The 24,184-nt window shown below is 38.1% G+C and overlaps 1 protein-coding gene across 1 annotated transcript; it reads left to right on the forward strand.

Moving 5' to 3' along the window:
* Positions 1 to 19,226: 19,226 nt before the first annotated feature.
* LOC133039181 (protein FAR1-RELATED SEQUENCE 5-like) lies at positions 19,227 to 19,730 on the forward strand. The gene has a single exon (XM_061118015.1). The coding sequence runs from the start codon at positions 19,227 to 19,229 to the stop codon at positions 19,728 to 19,730; it is 504 nt and encodes a 167-aa protein (XP_060973998.1).
* The last annotated feature ends 4,454 nt before the right edge of the window (positions 19,731 to 24,184 follow it).

The raw sequence follows: 24,184 nt of genomic DNA on the forward strand, positions 1-24,184 counted from the left end.
ATGTAGTGAAGTTAGCCGTGGGGTACCAGAGTCACTACTCTCCCAACGAACTCACCGAATCCAGTTCGACCAAGGGTTGTACGGAGTGACACTCAATCCTTCGACCTTGTGTTGTACGGCGTGTCACACAGTATGTAGTGAAGTTAGCTGTGGGGTACCGGAGTCACTACTCTCCCAACAAACTCACCGAATCTAGTTCGACCTACGGTTGTACGGCGTGACACTCAACCCTTCGACCTAGTGTTGTACGGAGTGTCACACAGTATGTAGTGAAGTTAGCTGTGGGGTACCGGAGTAACTACTCTCCCAACGAACTCACCGAATCTAGTTCGACCTAGGGTTGTACGGAGTGACACTCAACCATTCAACCTAGTGTTGTACGCAGTGTAACACAGTATATAGTGAAGTTAGTTGTGGGGTACTCGAGTCACTACTCTCCAACCGAACTCACCGAATCCAGTTCGAGCTAGGGTTGTACGGAGTGACACTCAACCCTTCGACCTAGTGTTGTACGGAGTTTCACACAGTATGTAGTGAAGTTTGTTGTGGGGTATCGGAGTCACTACTCTCTCAACGAACTCACCGAATCCAGTTCGACCTAGGGTTGTACGGAGTGACACTCAACCCTTCGACCTAGTTTTGTATGGAGTGTCACACAGTATGTAGTGAAGTTAGTTGTGGGGTACCGGAGTCACTACTCTCCCAACGAACTCACCGAATCCAGTTCGACCTAGGGTTGTACGGAGTGACACTCAACCCTTCGACCTAGTGTTGTACGGAGTGTCACACAGTATGTAGTGCAGTTAGTTGTGGGGTACCGGAGTCACTACTCTCCCAACAAACTCACCGAATCTAGTTCGACCTACGGTTGTACGGCGTGACACTCAACCCTTCGACCTAGTGTTGTACGGAGTGTCACACAGTATGTAGTGAAGTTAGCTGTGGGGTACCGGAGTAACTACTCTCCCAACGAACTCACCGAATCTAGTTCGACCTAGGGTTGTACGGAGTGACACTCAACCATTCAACCTAGTGTTGTACGCAGTGTCACACAGTATATAGTGAAGTTAGTTTTGGGGTACTCGAGTCACTACTCTCCAACCGAACTCACCGAATCCAGTTCGAGCTAGGGTTGTACGGAGTGACACTCAACCCTTCGACCTAGTGTTGTACGGAGTGTCACACAGTATGTAGTGAAGTTAGGTGTGGGGCACCGGAGTCACTACTCTCCCAACGAACTCACCCAATCCAGTTCGACCTACGGTTGTACGAAGTCTCACTCAACCCTTTGACCTAGTGTTGTACGGAGTGTCACACAGTATGTAGTGAAGTTAGCTGTGGGGTACCGGAGTCACTACTCTCCCAACGAACTCACCGAATCAAGTTCGACCTAGGGTTGTAAAGAGAGACACTCAACCATTCGACCTAGTGTTGTACGGAGTGTCACACAGTATGTAGTGAAACAAGCTGTGGGGTACCGGAGTCACTACTCTCCCAACGAACTCACCGAATCCAGTTCGAACTAGGGTTGTACGGAGTGACACTCAACCCTTCAACCTAGTCTTGTACGGAGTGTCACACAGTATGTAGTGAAGTTAGCCGTGGGGTACCAGAGTCACTACTCTCCCAACGAACTCACCGAATCCAGTTCGACCAAGGGTTGTACGGAGTGACACTCAATCCTTCGACCTTGTGTTGTACGGCGTGTCACACAGTATGTAGTGAAGTTAGCTGTGGGGTACCGGAGTCACTACTCTCCCAACAAACTCACCGAATCTAGTTCGACCTACGGTTGTACGGCGTGACACTCAACCCTTCGACCTAGTGTTGTACGGAGTGTCACACAGTATGTAGTGAAGTTAGCTGTGGGGTACCGGAGTAACTACTCTCCCAACGAACTCACCGAATCTAGTTCGACCTAGGGTTGTACGGAGTGACACTCAACCATTCAACCTAGTGTTGTACGCAGTGTCACACAGTATATAGTGAAGTTAGTTGTGGGGTACTCGAGTCACTACTCTCCAACCGAACTCACCGAATCCAGTTCGAGCTAGGGTTGTACGGAGTGACACTCAACCCTTCGACCTAGTGTTGTACGGAGTTTCACACAGTATGTAGTGAAGTTTGTTGTGGGGTATCGGAGTCACTACTCTCTCAACGAACTCACCGAATCCAGTTCGACCTAGGGTTGTACGGAGTGACACTCAACCCTTCGACCTAGTTTTGTATGGAGTGTCACACAGTATGTAGTGAAGTTAGTTGTGGGGTACCGGAGTCACTACTCTCCCAACGAACTCACCGAATCCAGTTCGACCTAGGGTTGTACGGAGTGACACTCAACCCTTCGACCTAGTGTTGTACGGAGTGTCACATAGTATGTAGTGCAGTTAGTTGTGGGGTACCGGAGTCACTACTCTCCCAACGAACTCACTGAATCCAGTTCGACCTAGGGTTGTACGGAGTGACACTCAACCCTTCGACCTAGTGTTGTAGGGAGTGTCACACAGTATGTAGTGAAGTTAGATGTGGGGTACCGGAGTCACTACTCTCCTAACGACCTCACCGAATCTTGTTCGACCTAGTGTTGTACGGACTGACACTCAACCATTCGACCTAGTGTTGTACGGAGTGTCACACAGTATGTAGTGAAGTTAGCTGTGGGGTACCGGAGTCACTACTCTCCCAACGAACTCACCGAATCCAGTTCGACCTAGGGTTGTACGAAGTGACACTCAACCCTTCGACCTAGGGTGGTACGGAGTGTCACACAGTATGTAGTGAAGTTAGCTGTGGGGTACCGGAGTCACTACTCTCCCAACGAACTCACCCAATCAAGTTCGACCTAGGGTTTTACAGAGTGACACTCAACCATTCGACCTAGTCTTTTACGGAGTGTCACACAGTAAGTAGTGAAGTTAGCTGTGGGGTACCGTAGTCACTACTCCCCCAACGAACTCACCGAATCCAGTTTGACCTAGGGTTGTACGGAGTGACACTCAACCATTCGACCTAGTGTTGTACGGAGTGTCACACAGTATGTAGTAAAGTTAGCTGTGGGGTACCAGAGTCACTACTCTCCTAACGAACTCACCGAATCTTGTTCGACCTAGGGTTGTATGGAGTAACACTCAACTATTCGACCTAGTGTTGTACGGAGTGTCACACAGTATGTAGTGAAGTTAGGTGTGGGGCACCGGAGTCACTACTCTCCCAACGAACTCACCAAATCCAGTTCGACCTACGGTTGTACGAAGTCTCACTCAACCTTTCGACCTAGTGTTGTACGGAGTGTCACACTGTATGTAGTGAAGTTAGTTGTGGGGTACCGGAGTCACTACTCTCGCAACGAACTCACCGAATCCAGTTCGACCTAGGGTTGTACGGAGTGACACTCAACCATTCAACCTAGTGTTGTACGCAGTGTCACACAGTATGTTGTGAAGTTTGCTGTGGGGCATCGAAGTCACTACTCTACCAATGAACTCACCGAATCCAGTTCGACCTAGGGTTGTACGGAGTGACACTCAACCCTTCGACCTAGTTTTGTATGGAGTGTCACACAGTATGTAGTGAAGTTAGTTGTGGGGTACCGGAGTCACTACTCTCCCAACGAACTCACCGAATCCAGTTCGACCTAGGGTTGTACGGAGTGACACTCAACCCTTCGACCTAGTGTTGTACGGAGTGTCACACAGTATGTAGTGAAGTTAGTTCTGGGGTACCGGAGTCACTACTCTCGCAACGAACTCACTGAATCCAGTTCGACCTAGGGTTGTACGGAGTGACACTCAACCCTTCGACCTAGTGTTGTACGGAGTGTCACACAGTATGTAGTGAAGTTAGCTGTGGGGTACCGGAGTCACTACTCTCCCAACGAACTCACCGAATCAAGTTCGACCTAGGGTTGTAAAGAGAGACACTCAACCATTCGACCTAGTGTTGTACGGAGTGTCACACAGTATGTAGTGAAACAAGCTGTGGGGTACCGGAGTCACTACTCTCCCAACGAACTCACCGAATCCAGTTCGAACTAGGGTTGTACGGAGTGACACTCAACCCTTCAACCTAGTCTTGTACGGAGTGTCACACAGTATGTAGTGAAGTTAGCCGTGGGGTACCAGAGTCACTACTCTCCCAACGAACTCACCGAATCCAGTTCGACCAAGGGTTGTACGGAGTGACACTCAATCCTTCGACCTTGTGTTGTACGGCGTGTCACACAGTATGTAGTGAAGTTAGCTGTGGGGTACCGGAGTCACTACTCTCCCAACAAACTCACCGAATCTAGTTCGACCTACGGTTGTACGGCGTGACACTCAACCCTTCGACCTAGTGTTGTACGGAGTGTCACACAGTATGTAGTGAAGTTAGCTGTGGGGTACCGGAGTAACTACTCTCCCAACGAACTCACCGAATCTAGTTCGACCTAGGGTTGTACGGAGTGACACTCAACCATTCAACCTAGTGTTGTACGCAGTGTAACACAGTATATAGTGAAGTTAGTTGTGGGGTACTCGAGTCACTACTCTCCAACCGAACTCACCGAATCCAGTTCGAGCTAGGGTTGTACGGAGTGACACTCAACCCTTCGACCTAGTGTTGTACGGAGTTTCACACAGTATGTAGTGAAGTTTGTTGTGGGGTATCGGAGTCACTACTCTCTCAACGAACTCACCGAATCCAGTTCGACCTAGGGTTGTACGGAGTGACACTCAACCCTTCGACCTAGTTTTGTATGGAGTGTCACACAGTATGTAGTGAAGTTAGTTGTGGGGTACCGGAGTCACTACTCTCCCAACGAACTCACCGAATCCAGTTCGACCTAGGGTTGTACGGAGTGACACTCAACCCTTCGACCTAGTGTTGTACGGAGTGTCACACAGTATGTAGTGCAGTTAGTTGTGGGGTACCGGAGTCACTACTCTCCCAACGAACTCACTGAATCCAGTTCGACCTAGGGTTGTACGGAGTGACACTCAACCCTTCGACCTAGTGTTGTAGGGAGTGTCACACAGTATGTAGTGAAGTTAGATGTGGGGTACCGGAGTCACTACTCTCCTAACGACCTCACCGAATCTTGTTCGACCTAGTGTTGTACGGACTGACACTCAACCATTCGACCTAGTGTTGTACGGAGTGTCACACAGTATGTAGTGAAGTTAGCTGTGGGGTACCGGAGTCACTACTCTCCCAACGAACTCACCGAATCCAGTTCGACCTAGGGTTGTACGAAGTGACACTCAACCCTTCGACCTAGGGTGGTACGGAGTGTCACACAGTATGTAGTGAAGTTAGCTGTGGGATACCGGAGTCACTACTCTCCCAACGAACTCACCCAATCAAGTTCGACCTAGGGTTTTACAGAGTGACACTCAACCATTCGACCTAGTCTTTTACGGAGTGTCACACAGTAAGTAGTGAAGTTAGCTGTGGGGTACCGTAGTCACTACTCCCCCAACGAACTCACCGAATCCAGTTTGACCTAGGGTTGTACTGATTGCAGTCAACCATTCGACCTAGTGTTGTACGGAGTGTCACACAGTATGTAGTAAAGTTAGCTATGGGGTACCAGAGTAACTACTCTCCTAACGAACTCACCGAATCTTGTTCGACCTAGGGTTGTATGGAGTAACACTCAACTATTCGACCTAGTGTTGTACGGAGTGTCACACAGTATGTAGTGAAGTTAGGTGTGGGGCACCGGAGTCACTACTCTCCCAACGAACTCACCAAATCCAGTTCGACCTACGGTTGTACGAAGTCTCACTCAACCTTTCGACCTAGTGTTGTACGGAGTGTCACACAATATGTAGTGAAGTTAGTTGTGGGGTACCGGAGTCACTACTCTCGCAACGAACTCACCGAATCCAGTTCGACCTAGGGTTGTACGGAGTGACACTCAACCATTCAACCTAGTGTTGTACGCAGTGTCACACAGTATGTTGTGAAGTTTGCTGTGGGGCATCGAAGTCACTACTCTACCAATGAACTCACCGAATCCAGTTCGACCTAGGGTTGTACGGAGTGACACTCAACCCTTCGACCTAGTTTTGTATGGAGTGTCACACAGTATGTAGTGAAGTTAGTTGTGGGGTACTGGAGTCACTACTCTCCCAACGAACTCACCGAATCCAGTTCGACCTAGGGTTGTACGGAGTGACACTCAACCCTTCGACCTAGTGTTGTACGGAGTGTCACACAGTATGTAGTGAAGTTAGTTGTGGGGTACCGGAGTCACTACTCTCGCAACGAACTCACTGAATCCAGTTCGACCTAGGGTTGTACGGAGTGACACTCAACCCTTCGACCTAGTGTTGTACGGAGTGTCACACAGTATGTAGTGAAGTTAGCTGTGGGGTACCGGAGTCACTACTCTCCCAACGAACTCACCGAATCAAGTTCGACCTAGGGTTGTAAAGAGAGACACTCAACCATTCGACCTAGTGTTGTACGGAGTGTCACACAGTATGTAGTGAAACTAGCTGTGGGGTACCGGAGTCACTACTCTCCCAACGAACTCACCTAATCCAGTTCGACCTAGGGTTGTACGGAGTTACACTCAACCCTTCGACCTAGTGTTGTACGGAGTGTCACACAGTATGTAGTGAAGTTAGCCGTGGGGTACCAGAGTCACTACTCTCCCAACGAACTCACCGAATCCAGTTCGACCAAGGGTTGTACGGAGTGACACTCAACCCTTCGACCTTGTGTTGTACGGCGTGTCACACAATATGTAGTGAAGTTAGCTGTGGGGTACCGGAGTCACTACTCTCCCAACAAACTCACCGAATCCAGTTTGACCTACGGTTGTACGGCGTGACACTCAACCCTTCGACCTAGTGTTGTACGGAGTGTCACACAGTATGTAGTGAAGTTAGCTGTGGGGTACCGGAGTAACTACTCTCCCAACGAACTCACCGAATCTAGTTCGACCTAGGGTTGTACGGAGTGACACTCAACCATTCAACCTAGTGTTGTACGCAGTGTCACACAGTATGTAGTGAAGTTAGTTGTGGGGTACTGGAGTCACTACTCTCCAACCGAACTCACCAAATCCAGTTCGAGCTAGGGTTGTACGGAGTGACACTCAACCCTTCGACCTAGTGTTGTACGGAGTTTCACACAGTATGTAGTGAAGTTTGCTGTGGGGTATCGGAGTCACTACTCTCTCAACGAACTCACCGAATCCAGTTCGACCTAGGGTTGTACGGAGTGACACTCAACCCTTCGACCTAGTTTTGTATGGAGTGTCACATAGTATGTTGTGAAGTTAGTTGTGGGGTACCGGAGTCACTACTCTCCCAACGAACTCACCCAATCCAGTTCGACCTAGGGTTGTACGGAGTGACACTCAACCCTTCGACCTAGTGTTGTACGGAGTGTCACACAGTATGTAGTGCAGTTAGTTGTGGGTTACCGGAGTCACTACTCTCCCAACGAACTCACTGAATCCAGTTCGACCTAGGGTTGTACGGAGTGACACTCAACCCTTCGACCTAGTGTTGTAGGGAGTGTCAAACAGTATGTAGTGAAGTTAGATGTGGGGTACCGGAGTCACTACTCTCCTAACGAACTCACCGAATCTTGTTCGACCTAGGGTTGTATGGACTGACACTCAACCATTCGACCTAGTGTTGTACGGAGTGTCACATAGTATGTAGTGAAGTTAGCTGTGGGGTACCGGAGTCACTACTCTCCCAACGAACTCACCGAATCCAGTTCGACCTAGGGTTGTACGAAGTGACACTCAACCCTTTGACCTAGTGTTGTACGGAGTGTCACACAGTATGTAGTGAAGTTAGCTGTGGGGTACCGGAGGCACTACTCTCCCAACGAACTCACCCAATCAAGTTCGACCTAGGGTTGTACAGAGTGACACTCAACCATTCGACCTAGTCTTTTACGGAGTGTCACACAGTAAGTAGTGAAGTTAGCTGTGGGGTACCGTAGTCACTACTCTCCCAACGAACTCACCGAATCCAGTTTGACCTAGGGTTGTACAGATTGCAGTCAACCATTCGACCTAGTGTTGTACAGAGTGTCACACAGTATGTAGTGAAACTAGCTGTGGGGTACCGGAGTCACTACTCTCCCAACGAACTCACCGAATCCAGTTCGACCTAGGGTTGTACGGAGTGACACTCAACCCTTCGACCTAGTGTTGTACGGAGTGTCACACAGTATGTAGTGAAGTTAGCTGTGGGGTACCAGAGTCACTACTCTCCCAACGAACTCACCGAATCCATTTGGACCTAGGGTTGTACGGAGTGACACTCAACCCTTCGACCTAGTGTTGTACGGCGTGTCACACAGTATGTGGTGAAGTTAGCTGTGGGGTACCGGAGTCACTACTCTCCTAACGAACTCACCGAATCCAGTTCGACCTAGGGTTGTACAGAGTGACACTCAACCATTCGACCTAGTGTTGTACGGGGTGTCACTACTCTCCTAACGAACTCACAGAATCCAGTTCGACCTCGAGTTGTACAGAGTGATACCGATGCACTATGGCAGAAGTCGCATTATGAATTTAGGTTGTTTGGACTGAGTATGTACTCAGTTCATCATGAAGCGTACCGGAGTCACTATTCTCCTGACTTTATTACTACAGTCAATTTTTGTCTCAAACTACTATTGTATTCATAATGTTAAACTGTTTTTTTTTATTAAATATCTATATTTGTATAGTATTCCAAAAATTATTACAATCTTGATTACAACGATTAATACGTTAATGTAATCTTACAAAAATTATTGCAATATTTATTCAAACGAATAATATTTTAATGAAATATTAAAATCGTTTTAAAAAAAATATTGAGTTTTCATTATTAGTAAACATCCTGATTTAATTTTGTTATTCATTTCGCCACACATGTTTATTTGGACATAATATTAGGATATTTGTTGCTACATGTGAGAAGTTTATGTGGCCATTGTTGTTCTTAACGGATGGGAACAATGGGAACAATGGGAACAACATTTACCTTATTTAAATACATAATTTTTCTAACCACAGTCAACCAAACTAGAACAAAACCGAGAATTTCGTTGGTTCGAATTACGTCTTCCAAGGAAAAGTTAATAGGGGGTTGGGTTTGTTGAAATTACGTTTTTCAAGGGATTGACAAAATCAAATTTATCTTGGGGTTATACCACCCCTTTTTTAGCCGTACCTAGGGTTATATTAATTATCATTTTTTAATTTTTGACAAGACTACACTAAACAATCACATCCACAAGTACTATATATACCCCTCTACCTCTCCTTACTCCTTCACATCTCAATTTAGTATTGTTTTCTTTCCTAGAGAACTCACTCCCTATCTGTAGACGTATGTATAGGGATAATATATAAAAAAAAGTAAATTATGTATTGTTGTTACACCGAAGTGAAGATGTGTAAACAGAAGGATTGGTATGCACTGCAACCGTGTGTTGTAGGTGCATCAAGGGAATTTCAGCAATTCAATCAATCATCTCATAACAAATTTCGGTAATAACTCAACTCTTTATGTCTATTTATTTTAATAGTATATTATTACAAATTGTTTCTTAAAAATTTTATGTATGTGGTACATGTATATTCAGGAAATGTTGACGAAGGTTTCGGATGGGTGGAGTAGGGTGGACGGAACTACTTCCAATACGGCCACCCAAATATGCCATCCTACTTAACCTCAACCTCCCGAGTCGACAAGGCAACCGTGGAATGAGTGTTATCATATTTGACACAACGGTGTGCCAGACTCTCGAACAAAATGATACGCGGGAGGCAAATGTCAGCGTTTTTTACATTCTTAGGTCAAATTGCTTCCTCATGTAATAAGAGTCCCGATGTTATAGTATATGTACAAATTTATCTCAATACAATGTATATTTACAGTATCAAATAATAATGATAATTAATCAATTTACGTACTAAAATAATAATGATAATTAATTGGTTCCATAATTTGTCTATTATTTGACACTCAAACTCAAATCTGAGGATGTACATGGTTAACTGGTTTATATTATATCCACTAATAAACTATACCAAAAATTAAACAACCGTATTTTACGATATCTTGTCCCAATCAATCAGATATTAATTATTAAAATCATTTTTTTTAAAGAAAACTGTACTAAAAAACTATACATACAATATTTGACTTAGATCAAAAAAATAAATACTACTATATTACTTGATTTTCTTTTTTAATAAATTCTGTAATTTTATTAAGAACAGAATTAGCAGAATAAGTTAAATAATCTATTTAATTTGACAAAAAAAAGATAAAAATAAAATGAGATGAAAAAAAATATCAACTAACTTTGCACCCTTCGGTACACAAAAAATATACATGTATCATTTAAAAAATAGTTTATCATAATTAATTAACAAATAATGAAGGTATCTTTATAGTAATAACATATTTCTACGTAATTATTTTTTTTAGGTTATTCAAGTAGATAGTACAACCTACTGATTTGACCGTATATGGATTGATGGGAAAATATTACTAAAATGTTTATTATTTTAAAATACAAAAAAGGTTCTCCTCATTTATTTAAAATCGTTCTTTAGGGTTTTGAAGGATTTGTTATTTACTTTAAGTGTTCAAATTATCACTACTACAAAAAGGAGTATTTTCGTCGGTTTTTAAGTGACTAATAAAGATTTTGCGTCGGTTTAAAAAATCGACGTATAAACCGTAGACGCAAATAGTAATTTATTTGCGTCGGTTATAAAATGACACAAAAAACTATTCTCGTCATTTTATAACCGACGCAGAACACAAAAACAATACTGAAGCATTTTGCATCAATTTTGAAGTGACGCAACAAGCTATACGTCAATCTTTAACTGACGCAACAAGTGTTTTTTGCGTCAATTCTAAAATGACACTTAAGTGTACACATAATATCTCTCACAATAAAACTTTCTACATATTAAAAAATTACAAATAAACTAATATTATTTTATCCATATATAAAAGATAAACTAATATCATATATCCATATAAAAACATATACATTATTAACTGAAAGTTCACAATTAAAAAATAATAATATAAAATTTGAGTTAATAAAAGATAAATTCAAATTAAGACAATTACATGAGTGATATTACATAAAGTGTCTATATAACAAATATTTCTAACAATACTTTCAATCTACAAACCCAACCTTCATCACTTAGTAAAAATTTGCACTTACAATACACAAGTCTATCCTCCTAGAAAAAGTTCTCCTACTCTTAACTTTCATAACTCTTGATATTATCCGAAGTACCTTCTTGCTTATCCAATCTTCAATTTAAAATTGTATCGCTAAGTAGGGCCATAAGCTTTACAATAAAAGATTGAGCAATTTTCTACAACAATCAAGAAAATTTATATAAGCCAATACACAATTTAAACTTTAAATATAAAATCACCTCATTTATATATAAGAAGAGAAATTTTATTCCATAACTCTTTAGCTTTATATCAGGTTATAAAATGAAATTCTATTATCTACAAATACAACAAATAAAATTCAACTTAGTTGGATATATTTATAAAGGAACTTAGCTGAGTTATGTTTTGTGCTAGACATTTGTTTTCTTCTTTGCAAAGTATAAACAAAATTATAACAGTACACGAGTTACCATAACCTTAAATATGTATAAGCTCTCTTTTATCATCAATAAGAAGCTAGAAAATAGACCTAAGACTAGTAATAAAGCACTCCAATACTAAGAGAAATAATACTAAATTTAGCATAAGGAATAGTTAGTATTTGACTCATTACTATCATATTGTACTGTAGGAGTTTTTATTAACAAAAGATAAAACTTAAACAAAGGTAATTTAAGTTTTATTGATATTAACCCAGACAAAATATATATTTAAATTAAAACATTATTTTCTTTCATATTGACTTCAAAGGTTTGTGTTATAATAATATCCCTAAATTTGTATTTTTTTTTTTTGTTTTTAAAGAAGGTAGTACATCCTACAGATGTCAAGTGATTATTGGAAATTAGTATTCCAATACAAACTAATAACAATTATTTAAAATCGTTCTTTACGGTTTTGAAGGATTTGTTATTTACTTTAAGTGTTCAAATTATTATTTTATTATAAAACCGTACTTGGGTGAGTTTTAAATATATATATGTCACATCATATGTACTGTAGGAGTTTTTATTAACAAAAGACAAAAATTAAACAAAGATAATTTAAGTTTTATTGATATTAACTCAGTCAAAATGTATATTTAAATTAAAACATTATTTTCTTTCATATTGACTTCAAACGTTTGTGTCATAATAATATCCCTAAATTTGTATGTTTTATGTTTTTAAAGAAGGTAGTACATCCTACAGATGTCAACTGATTATTGGAAATTAGTATTCCAATACAAACTAATAACAATTATTTTTCTCACAAATTGTACTAATTTCTTACACGTACCCATTATTAACTGAGCTGGTTCGTAGTACTCACAAATTGAGTTTTGATTATTAGTAAACATCATAATTTAATTTCTTATTCATTTGGCCACACATGTTTATTTGGACATAATATGGGCATATTTGTTGCTACATGTGACAATTTTAGGGATGGGACAACATTTCACTTATTTAAGTATTTGATTTTTCTAACCAAACTCAACCAAACCATAACAAAACCGGTCATTAGGTTGGTTCAAATTACGTCTTTCAAGGAAAATTTATTAGTTGGTTGGGTATGTTGAACTTACGGTTTTCAATGCATTGACAAAATTAGATTTATATTGGTGTTATATTACCCCATCTTTAGCTGTACCAGTTTGTATTAATTATTATTTCTTAATTTTTGAAAAGACTACACAACACAATCACATCCACAAGTACTATATATAGCCCTCTACCTGTTGTTACTCCTTCACACCTCAATTTAGTATTGTTCTCTTTCCTAGAGAAGTCACTCCCTTCCTGTAGACGTATGTGTAGGGATAATATATAAAAAAATAAATTATGTATTGTTGTTGCACCGAAGTGAAGATGTGTAAACAGAAGGATTGGTATGCACTACAACCGTGTGTTGTAGGTGCAGAAATTCAATCAATCATCTCATAACAAATCTGGGTAATAACTCAACTCTTTATGTCTATTTATTTCAATAGTAGTTTATTACAAATTGATTCTTAGAAATTTTATGTATGTACTACATGTATATTCAGGTAATGTTGACGAAGGGTTCGGATGGGTGGATTAGGCTGGATGGAACTACTTGAGACGCCGCCAAATATGCCATCCAACCGAACCTCACCCAACCTCCCGCAGTCCACAAGGCCATCGAGGGATGAGTGTTATCATATTTGACACAACCGTCGGTGCGCCAAAAACTGGAACAAAATCGAGACGCGGGGAGGAAAACTAAAGTCATAAGTCAGATAAAGCATCATGTAATAACAGTACCGATATTATAGTATATCTCAATAAAATCTATATTTACAGTGTAAAATAAAGCATCATAATTAAATTTATTTTGGGATACAACTATGTTATGTATAAATTCTGTTCTATTGTGTATGTCTTTGTAACTGTAAACTTAAATTTTATTTGGAATGGAACTATGTTGACCGAATATGTGTCATTGAGTTTCACTATTTCCAATAAGTTATGAATAACACTTGCAATGTCAAATTTTAAAAAATAATTCCATAATAAAATAAGTGGATGACATATCACCTAACTTTGTACCCTTCATAACTCACAAAAATAACTTCCATCTTTATAGCGAAAGTGGTTCCTACAAATTAATTACCAAATATAAATGATTTATTATATATTCTAATAATGTATTTCTACGTAATTCCTCACATTCGCAGCGTATTTGAAATGTTGAAAGTTTTTAAAATACGTACGTCAAAGTCTGTACACAGTACGTCACAATCAAATTTCAATAATGCGTGACATGCGGAGCATATTTGGGTTTGATGAGAACAAATGAAAAAATATTTTCAATTTAAAAATCTTATTGGGATATTTTGGCGTGTTCTGCTCTTGTTTTAATATTTGATATGGTAAGAACTAGGGTTTTCAAAGTAGATCGTACACCCTACTGATGTGACCTTATACGGATTGATGGTAAAATATTAGTAAAATAATTACATACAACTATGAAGTAATTAGTAATACCTTGGAAATTATTAATTATTATTTTTTAATATTTCATTTGAAATTTGAACTCATATCACCATTTGGTTAGGTTTATCCAAATGCCTTTTTCCAATACATTCACAAAGTCATCTTCATTGATAGGTTGTACAGTCTAGTCAAATCAGGTTTTAAATGTAAATATTTAATATTAATTTGACCAACACGGATTCATAACATCTTCATTGTAATGGTAGTTGGTTGTTCACTTTTATTATTGGAAAATTGTAATGTTGAATACTTTGTTGTAATCAAGATGTGAAAAAATGTAATGTGGTTCCTACAAATTAATTAACAAATATAAAAGATTTCTTTATTCTAATAACGTATTTCTACGTATGTCTTTCCAACCCTAAAATAAATTTTCAACAGCCACAGAAATAAATTATATGAAAATATGTTTGGAACGTATTTCAATGTACGTCAGAAGCTGGATCTCCCATATCTCAATAAGTTCAAGTTTGAAAATAACGTACATCAATATATGTGCAGAGTACTTCACATCGTAAATACAGTATGGTGCAATTATGTTTACTCAATATTTGAATTTAATGAGATAATAAGATTTTTTTTCAAATGTAAACTATAATTTCGGACATATTTATTCGTACAATACTTATTTTAATACAGTTTAAACCATTTCCTATTTAGGAGTTGTACTAATTTTGGACTACTACCAATTCTTAATAGTCCACGTTCTTAAGTTGTTGGGAATTATTTAAAAATTGTCCAAATATTATAATCTTCTTAACCAAGTATGGACAATTTCCTATAATTTTAATTTGTAGATACTCACTAAAAAAACCAATTGTTGTCTTATTAATATTTAATTTTCTGTGTACGTCCCACAGTGTACTCACTGACGTTAAATGGAGTATTTCCTATACTTTAAATAACGTACATCAGCGATTTCACAGTGTAAGGTCAAATCAAACTCAGTACATTATGACATGCAGATCTCATGAGATTCCCTAATTTGAGTTAATTAAGATACTATATGAAAACACGAAACCTACCTATATTACTTAAGGAGATTTAATATTTGTTGGGCTCTAATATACTAATATGACATTTTTCTTATTAAAATTTGGACAAATCAATTAGGTCAGATTTAATAAATTATGATAGTAGTACCAACAACGATTATGATGTCAAATTTTAATAAATTATTGACTACTGAAATGAGTGGATGTCATATCACATTTTTAATTTCACCATTTAAACCATGTACTTATTATTTGAAGATGGTGATGTGACATTTTTATACGGCCGTAATAAATCAATTGACTTCATTCATTATGTCTTCCATGTGTACTAATACTTTAAAGCATTTTATTTTTACTTTATTTCTGAAAATTATTATTTAAATCATAAAACCGTAGGTATATTTATTTTTAATATAAAAATGTCACATCACATAGTACTTTCCCGATATTGCTTAGATTTTATTTGTGGGATTTGATTGACCTTCTCCTTGTATTAAAATTGGTTAACTAATAAATGGGTAAATTGGGATTTCTCAGATTGTCCTAAGTGGATATTACCATTGTGAAAATTTATTAACTATTAAATGGTTAAATTGGGAAAAAAAAATCCATTAATATTACATGAACCCAATCACGTGTACATCAACCCACCAAACCACTATATAAGTAAAGGTTAGGTTATCCAAACTAAGCATTTTTTTCAAACCCCGTTTTAGTGTTACCTACATCAAATGGACCCTTACCAAAACTTCAACCCTTTTGAAACAAGTCCTCAAAAATCCCCACCGCATCCTTTTTCTTCCACAAGACCCGTAGGTACACCGTCACGGAGTCCAAGACTCCGTTCAGCCTCCATTTCATGATGTCCTAACTGTGCAAGGCTCGAGACTGTTCTCCACGAACACGAAAAACTTATAAGGAAGGCACATTTAAGAGCCACGGACGCCAAGCAAGAGTCATACAAACTGGCGGAACTCCTCTACCATTCAGCCCATGCCATGCAAGAAGCCAACACTTCAAGAGAAAAATTAAAGGGTATCATGGATGACATTCTCGACTACACCGAGGTGTCCATACCCCACTACCCACTTCATGTAAAACAAGGATCACCAAACACTACTCCAAGACAAAGTCCTTCACGACCAAAGTCCCCGTTCAGAGACAATAGCCCTCCGTCTCAACGGAAGTTCCCTCAAGTTATAGAACTTGATTGAACATCCGTTCAGTTTCAATCGTGGTATTTTATATATATATAGTGTACTTTTGTTACAACTCATCTCATATGGCCGTTGAATCAACTTTTTGTTAGGCCATTTAATGAGATTGAAGCACTTACCTCCATTATATATGTAGTTGTATGTAACTCTACTATATTATTTTAAGTCTTTTTTCTTTCTGTTTGCAGTTGTGATTTCACAATGATTCACTTCACTTTTAATTCCACAATTAATTAATGAGGAAAGTGACATTAATACTCCAAAATAAACCAAAGTACAGATTTTATAACAAATACTCATAGTACATTATAGCTTCAAAATATAAAATAACATAACTTGGACACTAACACAGTGCATCATTTACTGTTTTTGGGAGAAGTATCCACTCCTCCTTTGTCCCCAACTTCTATATCATCTCCATTTTGGTCCTCACCTTTGTCAGTCGAATCTTTCACATTGTCCTGTTCGGGTGATTTATTTGCACCAGAGCATTCACCCTCATCAAACAGTGAGCAAACAGAATTAAGGATAGCCTCTTCATCATTATCATCATCAGAATCCCACATGCAGGGAAACTCATTAACACAGCACAAAGTTCTCTAACTTGCTGCCCAGTGAAGCATTGTCCCCTCTCTCCATGTAGACATAAAGCAGAAAAAGCTTCTATGAAAGATTCATAACGAATTATTTTTATGGACGCATCAGAAGTAGTGTTTCTGCTTACAGCATCTTCGTACCTACTATAGATACCTTCATTTGGTCCATTAAAAATAACCCAGTGTGGACCTGAACTCATACTTGATATATTGTAATGCTAATAACTAAATTACAAGTTAATTTCTCTATAAACTTGATGCTGGATTGGAAAACGTCTCAAGTGTGTTATATAAGTCGTGGAGAATAACCTTATAGTACGTTTTTTAGTTAGCTGTACTCCATTGGGATGTACTCCATTGGGCATATCTGATGTGTCAAAAGAGGGGTGCTTAAATCACTGAATTACAAAATTAATTACACGTGTAGGCGTACGTAGTATGGTCAAATGTCAACATTATTCATCAATCCCGTTTTCCCAAAAAACCTAATGTACTACGGTACTGTTCTAACGTACGACGATGGTTTAACTTATAAGAAGATGTAGGTGAAGGGCACATTAATATCAGTCCAACATATATAAATGCCCAACATATATAAATGGGAGAAACTACCCATTCTACTAAAAAAATGTCATCACTTTAATACACGTGTACACGCAGGTGGTTTTCATAATAGTACTGCGTTAGCTTTGTCAAGTACAGGAATGGTTGAATTCATTAAAAGATGTTGGTATGGGCCCATTAATATAAGCCCAATGGATTTAAATGTGAACAACTAACCATTTATTAAAATTTTCTTCTTTTCTTAACATATTTTTTTCAAAAACAAAAAAAAAGTACAATGTTTTATTTCGGACGTACGAAAATGGTTCAACTCATTGAAAAACTTAGGTGAAGGCCCATTAACATAAGACCAATCTATTTAAATGCCACCACCAACCCTTTCAACTCAATAACATCACCCCTTTAAATTTTTCGTCAAATAACCTTATTTTACAATTACATGTGGAATGAAATTAAAACAGTTTGTACTATTATACTGTTCTGACGTACGAGAGGAGTTGAGTTCAGATTGTAATATTGTAGAGGCCCATTAATATAAGCCCAACAGCTTTAAATGTGATCACCAAATGAGATCACCAACTCCACACAACCCTATTATCTCAGCCCTTTAAACTCACAAAATCAAATTTCAATCCCCTCAGCACCCTCTAAACCTTACTCCTCATCTACAATTCTTACAAATCAATAACAAGCCAACATGAATGACAAACACACTTATGAATGGGAAACCATCACAGCAGAGCTAAACATCATAAAATCAGTGAATGAGATTGAAATACAGGACGTGCTAGGCAAGAGTCTCGACAAACTAGAAAAATGGGAAGCATTCTACAAAATGTACGCGAAACGGATGGGTTTCGGCACAAGGAAAGACGATGTACGACGTTCTCATGGGGTCATTGTAATGCGGAGGTGGGTTTGTTGTTCCGAGGGTTCGAAAAAAATTGCATCACCGGACACACCAAGAAAAAAAAGACCTCATGATGTCACTAGAACCGGACGTTAGGCAGCATTGCGTATTTTACTCACACAACCGTGTAACACTTGGAAATGCAAAGAGTTCAGCACAATACACAATCACGAGCTGGCTTCATCGAGTGAGGTACAATTTTTGAGATCATATAGAGTTGTGTCCGATGGGTTGCTTGCCCAAGTTAGGTCGATGAACTCCGTAGGAATTAAAACTGCCAACATAATGTCTCATGTTGCTTTGCAAAGTGGAGGTTACGAGAAAATGCCATGTCAACTTTGAGATGTGTACAACAGGGTTGCTGGTGCGAAGCGAGAAGAGAAGATAGAGACGGACTCAGAAGGGGCTCTGAGATTTCTTAATTGTCTCGCAGAGAAGGATCCTAATTTCTTCGTTGTCTATCAGGTTGACGACGAGAATCGCTTGGCTAACTTATTCTGGGCAGATGGAAACTCACGCGTGGACTATGTAGCTTTTGGGGATGTACTAGGATTTGACACAACCTACATGACAAATGAGTACAATAAGCCCCTCACTGTTCTCATTGGCGTCAACCACCATTTCAACACATGCATCTTCGGCTTTGCTCTCCTCCTCCACGAGAAGCTTCCATCATATTCTTGGCTACTTCAAAAATTTCTAGAATGCCATGGAGATAAGAAGCCAAATGTTGTAGTTACTGACCAAGATGCGGCCATGAAATAGGCTATCGTTGAACACATGCCCGATGTTACGCACCGTCTCTGTGCTTGGCATCTCAATACAAATGCTTCGAAAAAGGTTAAAGATCCGATCTTCTTAAAAACATTTAAGGATCTCATGTACAACTACTACGAGGAGGAAGAATTTGAAGCAAGATGGTTAGACATCATCCAAACCCAACAACTAACAGATAATGAATGGTGTCAAACAACATTCGAGTCAAGACAACAATGGGCAGAAACTTATTTAAGGGGTTCATTCGTTGCAGGAATGAGAACCACACAACGTTGCGAATCCATCAACTCCGCTCTAAAAAAATTTTTAGAGAAGAATTATTGCTTGCGTGAATTTGTAACAACCATAGATATGACAGTCTCAAAGCTCAGACACAACGAGACTGCAAATGACTTCAAAAGCAGATGCACTCGACCTCACCCACCTAATCCTACATGCTTGACCACTTACTACAACCAATGTGCTGAATTCTACACAAGAACTATGTACCACAAGGTTGCTGAGTAGCTTGATTTAGAGAATAACTATTTTGTCATAAGTCACGAGCAAGAAGGAGAGTGGCAGATATTCACCATTGGAAAGTTTCAGCATCCGGATCTCCAATACCGAGTTCATTACTGTGAAGGCCACGAGCACTACACTGTAGTTGCTTGCTCTATGAAAGTCAAGGATACCCTTGTAGACATTTATGGGCTACAATGAAAAGATTAAACATGAGAAGAATACCTAATGCTCTTCTCATGAAGCGATGGAGCAAATCCGCAAAGATAAATCTCCACCTACATTTTAACCCGCCAGCACAACCACAACAACACATTTACGAGATGGCTAGGTTTGGATCTCTCAGTTCACTGACTTATAACTTCACTTTCTATGCAGCAAAATCAGAGGACTCGTACAACCGTGTAAAGGAAGAGCTTCAACGGCTAACTCTAATGTTCAAGGAAGAATTTGACTTGAATTCCAATCCGGAAGGAGAGACTCCACAACCTGGAAGATATCGTAGCAACCCCAACATTATTAAAGACCCCAAAGTTGTGAGAACAAAGGGTATGGGAAATACAAGGGAAGGACCAAACGGGGAGCAGATCCCAAGAAACTCAAGACATTGTCGCATTTGTCGCTCATCAGACCATGATTATCGACGGTGCCCAAATAGTCAACATAACACTGGATCTCAGGGGCAACAACCTCCAAACAATCAACCAACATCTGACTCATTCAATGACCACTCCAACGCATATTTTCCAGAACCGCCTTCCTCCACACAAGAGTCTTACTATGGTCATTCTTATAACTAGCTACTTTTAGCCATTGTTGTTTTAACGTTTATGACTCTACTTATTGCTTCAAAAATTCTACATTTTATATACTTCTTGTTATGTTTGGCGTGTTTACGGTAATTTTCTCATCTTCACCAAATCTCAAAATTATTATTGACGAACAACTAAATTATGCCTAGGAAAAAAAACTCAATCTTATAAGGTGAAAAATATATATTTTTGTGGTAATTTTTAATATACGAAATATTTACAATTAAAAAATTATACCAACTAAAAACTCAATGTATAACAACAAATAATTTCATCACTTAAAAAAAAAATTTCTAAACAATATACTACGAAACGTAAATGAACGTACTCAGTACGTGAAATTTTGTACTCGGTACGTGATATTATGTACACTAATTTTACTAAACATCACGCAGAGACAAGTAATGTACACGGTACTCGATATAATGTACTTAATTACCATCCCACAAATGCATATGATCCTATGAATGAAGGAAAATACCAAAATAGCCTCAATCCGACAACATGGACCTACTGCCTACAGTGTTTTCGTACCATCAACTGCCAGGAACAGTGAAGACTGTTGTACCTTTTTGTACTCTAACTAACACAAACAGTACTATTTTGTACCTTTTTCGTACCTAACTATTTTTTAATTAAAAAAATAAACTCCCAACCGGTAACCACACCTACAACAACCGGTTACCGCCAAAATTTCAAAAAATAAAAAACATTTAAAAGTACGGTGGGACCCACCTGCCGTACAACGGATTCCAATTCGTATTTTGCACATATGGGCACAAAATCGGCTGCCTATATTTATATTCGTGCACAATTTAGTTATTTAAATTTTCTTATTAAATTTTAAGATATTTTGAATAATTTGTAGTATTGAAATTTACACCAAATATAATTAATTTGAAACTTGTTTTTGAGATCATAAATTACTTGAAATTTCATAAAATTTTGATTAAAAAAAAGTCTACATACCTATAATTTATCAAAATAATTTGGATTATAATATTTTTAAATACAAAAAATAAAGTACCCATACAAACTCCCTTTAGTTGTATTTCTACAACACCACTTCGTTAGAACCAAAGAAGTGACATGCAAAATTTTATAAGAGCGTGAGATATGTCGTCACTTTTTTATTTTATTTTTTTGTTTTGGTGTTGAATTATTAATGTGATGTAATTGAACAAACATAGCCAAAGTCTCTTGTATTTTAGGAAGGAGAATATCAATGGCGGTCCCTGCCAGAAAAATTGGAGTTCTTTATGGTCAGATCTAGTTGGAGCTATGATAATGAAAGTGACTTTTGCCCAATGGTATTTCATGGTTCTTTGGGCCTATATATTAAATGAGATGCTCCAAAATTATCATTTACAACAACAACAAACAACCTACCACATGTAGCTGTAATTATTCTTCTGTCACTATTATTTTTACTAGTATTAGTAACTTATGACCTAATAAGATTTGGTGATTCAAAATTCAATCATAGTTGGTTAACTACTGTTTTGTTTTCCTTTAGAGAGACCATATAAATTTTGGAGATGAGAAGGTCATTAATTAAAGAACAACAAATCTTGATTTAAGATATAGTTCACATTAAATAATTGCTCAAAATAGATGAGAAGAGGGAATAATGATTAAAAACCAAACTAATAATTAATTAAACCTTTTTGTAATTTTCTGTCCCTTTTGAATCTGTCTTAATGGGGACATACCACGATGTATACATTAGATTTTTTTTCACAATTTTTTTTTTTTTTTAAAAAAAAAGAATCGCAATTTAAAGTAATTAATTATAAAAATACAGATGAAAGTTTTTTTTTTCACAATTTTGAAAAATTCGTTTTAATTTTTCATTTACTGGGTAATTATTGTTTAGAAAATGTAAACAAATGGTTATAAATACAAATTATTTTTATTTAAATTTATATTTATAACCATTTATTTACATTTTCTAAATTTTGGTATTTTTATGACTTGTTTTAATTGGTAAATACAACCTTTTTTTTATTTGAAAATTATATTTGATAATTTTTTTTAAATTCTACAACTCTCTGATTATGCAACAGCCTTGACCCAGCAGCTAGGGCCATCTGGTGTGGGCTGAATGTTTCAAAACAGAGTTTCATGTTATGACAAGCATCCCACTCTAACCTGCTCACAAGAGATAAACTTACCATTTTTCACATACCAGTAGCTGATTTATGTTGTGCTGTTTGTGGTTATGACAGTGAAGAAATCAACATTTATTCTTCAATTGCAGGTTCTGAAAGCTTGTTCTTGATGCAGTCTTTGCTTGGGTGGGGTTCAGAAGTTGGTCAGCTGACTATGGGAGCTAGAATAATTGGCTTTGGCTGGGACATTCTAGCATGATTGGAAGATTGTTGGTTGTTATTTTGGCAGCCACAATTTACCATATTTGGAGGAAGAGTAACAATTGTATTTTTTTGAATTACTCTAATACTATCACTTGTATAGTTAGCAAAATTAAAAAAGATGTCAAATATAAATTGTATCTTCTCAAGAATATGAATGGATCCAAAGTTGAGATAGATTTACTAAAGAGATTGATTTGTAATTAAGTGAGGGGTGAGGTTGGTCTCCTTTGGAGAGCCGTGAGGGTGTTTGGTTTTGGTGTGATTAATAAAGCTTTCTTCTTGATAAAAAAAAGATTGGGTATTTTTAATAATTACTCTTTGTTTCTTAATAGAGGTTTAAAAATTTAGTTTTTCATTTTTTTATTCATTACATGTTACATACTTTACAATATTTGATACACATGACAATAGACAATATGTCAAAGAATAGCCTTTGTGAGCTAATTTACTACGAAATTTGAAGAGTTAAAATTCAATTTTCGTGTTGTTTGTTGCTGAAAATGTTAGAATACTGTAAATCTGTATATAGCCCTAATTAATTCATGAGAATTAAATAATAAGATTAAGGAATAGCGGAAGCGTACCGGAGTCCATAGAATCGATTTTGTAATGACCTTTAATTGGTATGATCTTCCAATTTGCATCAAAACCTTTCTCTGTAGTTTTTCTCTTGGTGATGGGGATACAAGAGTGAAAAGATACAATGCAAATGGGGACCATTACCCGTTATATTACCAACAGACAAACCTGTTGGTAATATTTATTGACTATTTCTATTTGGCCCCTCATCAAAATAGAAATTGTCTAATTGGTATCCACATATTCAAATAATGACAATCATGCCCTTAAGTCATAAACTTTATTCCAAAATAGACTACATAAATTTGACTTATTATTTGATGACCCAACACACATTTTATATATACAATTGTGACCCCAATAAATTTCTAACAATCTCCCACTGGGTCACATATGTATACATATAAATGTGTTAACCTTATTGAGCTCATAACTTTGTCATCATAACCATAGGCATGTGCAATCTCGTCCATTAACTATATCAACATAGGATCAAAGCGATTTTCGTTGTATCAATCACAACTAAACCCGTCAATGGTCACATATATCAACATAGCCAAATGACATAGATCAATCATGATAACGTGGTATGAAAATTACATGCATGGTGATCTATTCATGTCAATTTTCAATTGGTCCTACTTTACTTTATGGAGATCAAAACTTTAGCTTAAATGTACAAAGTGAAATAAAC

The sequence above is a fragment of the Cannabis sativa genome, chromosome 6 (genome assembly GCF_029168945.1).
Source record: "Cannabis sativa cultivar Pink pepper isolate KNU-18-1 chromosome 6, ASM2916894v1, whole genome shotgun sequence".
NCBI classification, from domain to species: domain Eukaryota; kingdom Viridiplantae; phylum Streptophyta; class Magnoliopsida; order Rosales; family Cannabaceae; genus Cannabis; species Cannabis sativa.

Excerpts from the sequence above, each read along its gene's own strand:
- LOC133039181 (XM_061118015.1), top strand. The coding sequence starts at position 19,227 with ATGCCCGATGTTACGCACCGTCTCTGTGCTTGGCATCTCAATACAAAT.